General features: G+C 36.3%; 1 protein-coding gene across 1 annotated transcript; it reads right to left on the bottom strand.

Moving 5' to 3' along the window:
* Positions 1 to 214: 214 nt before the first annotated feature.
* On the bottom strand, positions 215 to 6,674 carry LOC145718163 (DISP complex protein LRCH3-like). The gene is made up of 4 exons (XM_081809622.1): positions 6,563 to 6,674; positions 6,007 to 6,156; positions 3,065 to 3,115; positions 215 to 1,573 (listed from the first exon to the last, which is right to left on the bottom strand). Exons 1-4 carry the CDS (start codon positions 6,587 to 6,589, stop codon positions 1,478 to 1,480), a joined length of 324 nt encoding a protein of 107 aa, XP_081665748.1. The 5' UTR covers positions 6,590 to 6,674; the 3' UTR covers positions 215 to 1,477.
* Positions 6,675 to 6,784: the final 110 nt, after the last annotated feature.

Raw genomic sequence — 6,784 nt, 5'->3', positions numbered from 1 at the left:
AGACTCTTTTTTGTACAGTGTTGGACGTTATTTGGCATACAAAAATATGTGAGATGTGGTCCTTGCTTTTCAAGGCCATCTCATTTAGGTCAAACATGAATACTGAGGAGAAAAATACAAGTGCATGTGTTTTGAAAATGGCTAAAAGCCATCTCAAATTTCACACTGAGGGAATTCTGTTGTTTTTCCAAATTCCACTTTTTCCTCGACAAAGAAGTGTGGGCACTCTGACTCCTATCACTTCCTATATGTGTTACTAAATCTCAGTCTCAAAAGGTGTTTTCAATTACAGCATGAGAGGCAATACACCATGGTGTTTAATGCAGGTTCTCAAGTCAGCAAGATCTAGATTTGAACCCAATCTTGCACTTACTTAGGCTATGTGACCTTGGACAAATCGCATTCAGGACAAAACATTCTGTGCCTCAGTAACCGTTGGTAAAAGGGTGATAGGTTTAACCTTAACTGTTCAGAGTGCCGTGAGGAGTAAATGAGATAATTCCGGTAGTGTCTCTCAATATTTTTCTGCATTAATTTAAGTTATTCGCTTCTCATGCCAATTAATTTCCACTAAGCCCCCAGAGGGTGGTGGTTTTATTTATCTCTATTAAAATGTGCTTTATCCATCTCAACGGAAGTGATCACTGCAGAACACACGGAAGCGTGGACAACAGAAGTCTACGCGAGAAGATGCGCACACGAAGCCTGCAGTCCGTGCAGCAGAGTGCACAATGGCAGCAGGTACTGGCACAGAAGACAGCGATTGCTACACACACTGGACTTTCAAACGGCTCGTTTTCGACATACTGTAAAAAATATCATAAAACATGATGGGAAAAGCATTTTGTAAATGTTAGCATTCTCTTGCAAGGCTGACAAAACTTACTAAGATTTTCAATACAGATTTTATGTTATACTCATTCTCAGTTGATGAAAGGCACTAAAAGTAAACCAGTGTTAAAAATGATCAGTAGGTAACATTCCAAGTTAATGTTTCCCAGAGTTTAAAAAAAGGGGCATGGAGGGATAATCTTGAGATGTTAAGTATTTTTTAAAAGTTTGGGATTTTCAGTAGCTTAAAACAGATAATAAAATAGGATGGCAAATATACAGTTGTATAATTAGTCATGGAGTAAGAAAATTCATTGAACACACAGGTGATTCACCAGCCAAATTAATGATTAATAAAGTAAATGCACCTGGAATTAGAAATGACGTTTAAAAAACAAATTATGCCCCCTCCTCCTAACCCACATACAAAGCCAATATGGATCACAATGTGAACGTTTTACTTTTGGAAACACTAACAAAGGTATTTGAATCATAGCAGCAGACCGCTGGAACACCGGGTAAATCATGAACAATAATATAGGAAACCATTCTAGCTATTTGTAAAGCATTTAGTAATGATGCTCATCATGTTTTATGATATTTAGATACCTTCTGAATGAGAAGTATAACAACTGTTCTCCAATACCTAGACAGCAATATATGACTCCATTTCGTGCAAGGCTCTTACCACTAACAAGGCACTATCATCAGTGTGCTGAGACCTTCTGGATGGGAAGGGACACTGGAGAGGTGGAGAGAAATGGAGCAATGTCAAAAACAAACTATGCACACACATGACATATTTCACAAATACACAAGCAAAGAGATATGTGAAGACATACTGAATGGGATCACATTCACAATCATCTGGAATTCATGTATCGTAATAGCTAATAAACTGATTCGGAGTCATGATTTTCTTCTAAAGAGCTTAAATAATTTCAAATATGATCTTATTGCTTAACAACTGCCTAAAGCAAGGAGGAAACAGGGATTATTCTCTATTCACAGGAGAGAAAGCTGAAACACAGATGTAGCAGTGACAAAGAATTTGTGGTCATTTAATGAGTCAGTGACAAATTAAAAATAAACCAAGGGTCATGAGTTCTACTATGCATCTCTTCATTACCTTTCTCAGAAAAAACAAGAGTGCAACTGGAAACTTAAAAACTGTACACCTTATTTTCCTGAGAAGTTTAAATTTTTAAATAATGAGTTCCCTCCAGAATGACCATTATGAAGGAAATCTGGGGGTAAAAAAAGAAGATGGCATTAACTTTATCTGTGAAAGGTTTGTACCTTTATTATTACCTTGTGAAGAAAAGACAACTGAAAAGGCTGAGTTACTCTTTCAGGTATTATACCAGTGCTTAAGTTCTGAGATAAACCAGAAGTACTGATTATATGTCCACTGAGATAAAGAAAAAAACCTTTATAACGGATAATTTAAAACATTTCAAACAATGCATTTTACCATTCCAGTAACACCTGTGCTTTAAAATCTCTGCGCTGAAACCTGATGCTTGTAAAGCCCCGTGTTAGGTTTTCAAGCAATTTACTTTACAGAAAGCAGATTCAAAATTCACATGAAACAATGCCTTTATGCATTTTTTAAGGAAGCAGTGATCATAAATTGAAAAAAATGATAAGGCAAAGATAAAGAAAAATGGCTTTTAATAAAAAAGCCAACTACTATAAAAATATTTAGTAAGTTTCATTTTAACAGATCAAAACAGGTGCATTTTAAAAAGTAATTAATTTTACATGTTTACTTGTGATTCAAATGCACTACTTAATATTATAAAACTACTGTGTATGCCATATAATCAATAACATACACACTCAGGAAGTGAGCCCTGGAGCTGAAATACATGTAGCATCTTTTAGTTCAATACCAATATCATTTACTCCTGTCACATACAGCTCTCAGGACTCCCTCTCACTACACACTCTGCTTTGAAATGGATGAGGGAGATGATACTTCTGGTGGGGATACAGGAAGGGAATAAAGAATCTCCAGATGCATTAGTATAAGTTAAAAAACCCCTGATCTATAGACTTTGGATAAACTCCCTGGCCTGTGTCATCTTCTCCCAAATAAGTAGAACTTTGTAAGGGGAAAAGGAAAATGGCAGTATTCTGATCACTGAAAACACATGATCATCACATACAAAACATTTCACTTCCATTGCAATTAAAAAATTCCAAAGAAAAGGTGATTATATAGACTTACCTCATCATCTAAGGGGGGTTGTTGTTTTTGTGGATTTTGTGACGCTTTGTGCTATACACCCCCAAGCCCCCCAAGAAAGGGAAGTTGGTTAGAATCTGGAACACTGGAAATGATAAATTCTATTTACCAAGATAATCACCCACATTAATTTCTGTTATCTCTCGCATGCAGCACTTTTCTAGATTTACTGGTTAGAAGATGCTGCCCTTTCCCTTAAACAGCTTACAATTTAAACGAGGAAGGCAATATACTGACAGACAGTATTTCATAGGTCTATAAGCATCCATAAATAGAAATATAAAATGTATGTTTTTTATATGTACATGCACTCACACATTCACAACCAGAATGGTGATCTCTCACTATATTCTCTCAATGAAATCATTCTCTCTTTGTCTAGTGTTAACACCTTTAGCTCTCTCCTCTCAGCCAGTATTTCAGGTTTGCATTTTCAACTGCCTGCGGAAACTCTATTTGGAAACCCGCTGTCACCTTATGTTCAACGTGCTCAAAAACAAACCCACAAATTCCCATGCTTACTGGCTCTTTTCCCCAATTTGCTAATTTCTATTATTATGTCAAATAATCATATTATACCATCTCTATAGTCACTGTTTTACAAGGTATTCTTATACACATTATCTTAAGTGATTCTTCTTACTCTCGGAGATAAACGAACATCATAATCATACTTATTTCAAAATAAAAGAATTAAGGACAAGAGAGGTTAAATGATATGTGCAAATTCACAAAGTTGGCAAGTACCATAACTGAGATTTGTACCGATATCTTCTGACTCTGAATCCTATATTCTTTCCACAAAGCTAGCCTCCTTTTCAAACTATTCTTTTAGCCTCAAAATCTTGCTTTGGGATCTTTTTTTCACTCATCTTCAATGATTTATTCAACATTCACTACATTTATGTATAAAACATAAAGATGCTTCTCTTCAAATTTCTAATTTATAAAATCCATTGTGGTGATAGGGGGTGCAGCACTCACCACGCTAGTAAAAGTATTAGGTGCAGCCATAATAATTCTGAGTTAATATTTAACAATTAAATATTACACCTATAGGGAAATTAAAGGCACAGAATGACTCAGTAACTTTCCCAAAGTTGAGCACATAATGAGTAGCTAAGCTAGATTCAAATTCAGATTATTTCTGAGGCTAAGCTTTTTTTTTTTTAAAGATTTTATTTTATTTATTTATTTGAGAGAGAGAGAGAAACAGCATGAGAGGGGAGAGGGTCAGAGGGAGAAGCAGGCTCCCCGCCGAGCCGGGAGCCCGATGTGGGACTCGATCCCGGGACTCCAGGACCATGACCTGAGCTGAAGGCAGTCGCTTAACCAACTGAGTCACCCAGGCGCCCCCCCGAGGCTAAGCTTTTACCACTGTGTAACACAGCCTCTCTTTGGGAACCTCAGAAATCATCCGGTTCTATGCCTTCATTTTGTACCCTAGTCTAATTATTGCAATTACTCTCTATTTCATTTACCTCATCTCTTTCTTTCTAACATATTCTAAAATGAGTAGATTAGCTTTTCGCAAGTATCTCTCCTCTGTTTTGCTCCTGTTTTAGAACTTCTAACTGTTCTCTTCTACCTAATAGATCAAGATCAAACTCTAATTTAGCATTTAATCAAGACCATCTACAATGTGATTGTCTCTTACTAGCTATGTGGCTTCTACAGAAGGCAAGCTAAATGAATGAATGAATGTAGAATGCACAGAACAGTGCTTAGGATACAGTATGTGTTAGCTGTCATTATTTATTGACAGTCAATACAGCATTGTGGTCACAGATTAGGGTTTGGAGCCACCCTTTTTTTTTTTTTTCTTTAAAGAAACTTTTCATTTTCTGTCAACCTTATTTCCATGTTCTGTTCAACCTGTCTTGATCAGAACCTGTGCTCTGCCACTAACTAGCTGAGTATTGAGCCTAGGGAAATTGTCATCCTGTCTGAGCATCAGAGATCATCCTCCTGGGTGTGATACATTTGAAAAAAAAAAAAAAAAAGAATTTTATCACGTGTCTGGTACTTAAAGATGGTCTTTGGCTAGAGTTATGAAACACAAGAGAGAAAGCTTTAGAGGACAAGAGTGATTCATTCATTCAATCATTCCTTTAACAAATATTTACTGAGCCTTACTATGAGCTAAGACCTGCTAAGATCTAGGGATGTAGCAGTAAATAAACAAGACAAACATACTCTCTGTCTTCATGGGGCTTCCAGATAAATGGGAGAGACAGATATCAGACAGACAAAAATATAAAGAGTTATTTAATCATGAAGGGAAAAATCCAATGTGATTTCTGAACAAAAAGACTTTAAGTGATACAGGCAAGAAAAGAAAAAGAAAAAAGAGAAGAAAAGAAACAGGTTTAGATGCAACTGTAGAGACTGTAAATTTAAAAAAAGAAAGAAGTATTAAGAGGGGTTCTTACCTGAGTAGGTGTGGAAAGAACAGAAAGGAAAGACTCAAAGATGACTCTGAAGTATTAAGCCTGTTAACCTTGCAAAAATTTGGTGCTCAGCAGAGTGAGGAAGTTAGAGACGGGCTTGGATAACAAGAGTTTACATGTGCATGGCACTTTAAGGTTTACGTGGCACTTTCACGGTCTTACTGATCTTTATTAATGTACTAGAGATTGAGAAAATGGCAGCTGGACAGTAAAGTGAGATGTCTAAAGACAGACTGCTAATGAAGAGGAAGAGACTACTGTCCCAAGAACAAGATGATCACTTCTCAGTCTACCTACAGGAGGACAATCCATCTAATCACAAGTAGGAGACCGTTACACTACTTACTCAGATTCCTTATGGTGACATAAGAAAGCTGACACTTTAAGATGTACACTGTTAGCCTCAGCAAAACAAATAAGCACTTACTTCTAAAATACGTTAGGAATTTCAATGAAATATGGCAAAAATCTCACCTTGACAAAGTCCAGGACAGCATCTCTCTGCATCTGCTTGGTCCTTATTTTCTCCTCCTCATATTGTAGGGCAGCAAGCTGGGCCTCTCTCCGAGTTCGCTCTACTAATTGTTCTCTTCTCCGATGAAGTTCCAAGTCTGTATGTGATAACTGGAACAAAAGTATTTTGCACGTGCAAGTGGGGCTAAAGGTCAACTTGCCAATATTCCGAATCAATTCAGGAAACTACTGCTGACCCAAGCAATTTCTACTTTGCAGTCACCTAGCATTTCTTTCAATGTGTTTACTGCTCATCTTTTCCCATCTTTGCACTGTGTTCTTGTTCTTGTATGTATTATAGAGCCATGTCGGTAAAGATTTACTGTCTGTCTGGTGTCTAAAAACACTGTTAGCAAGTATGAGGTGCACATGTTATATCAACTGTATTTTGGAGGAGACAGGTAGTGAAATTTACACGTATCTGGCAATTAATGGTAATTTAAGTGTTATGAAAATAGAAAATCATCTTAGTTTTTTAAAAAAAATCAAAACTAAAACAGAAAATTTTTTTTTTTACCTGATTGTGACTTGGTGATAGTGACATGACAGAAGATGGCTCAACTGGAACCCTGACCCAAAAAGAAAAAAAAAAAGACAGAAAAATTCTTTGATAAAATAGACAGATATATAAAAACTAAGCAAAATTTTATTGTTAATGTAGCCTGCTATTAATCAATAGGCAACTGTCTGGTCAGCAATGAAAGACTGACTGCATTTTATTTTATTTATTTATTTTTTT

The sequence above is a fragment of the Leptonychotes weddellii genome, unplaced genomic scaffold, assembly GCF_054177405.1.
Source record: "Leptonychotes weddellii isolate Sample4059 unplaced genomic scaffold, ASM5417740v2 HiC_scaffold_11487, whole genome shotgun sequence".
NCBI lineage: Eukaryota > Metazoa > Chordata > Mammalia > Carnivora > Phocidae > Leptonychotes > Leptonychotes weddellii.
The sequence above is the reverse complement of the archived record's forward strand: the minus strand, read 5'-3'. Positions and strand labels throughout refer to the sequence as shown.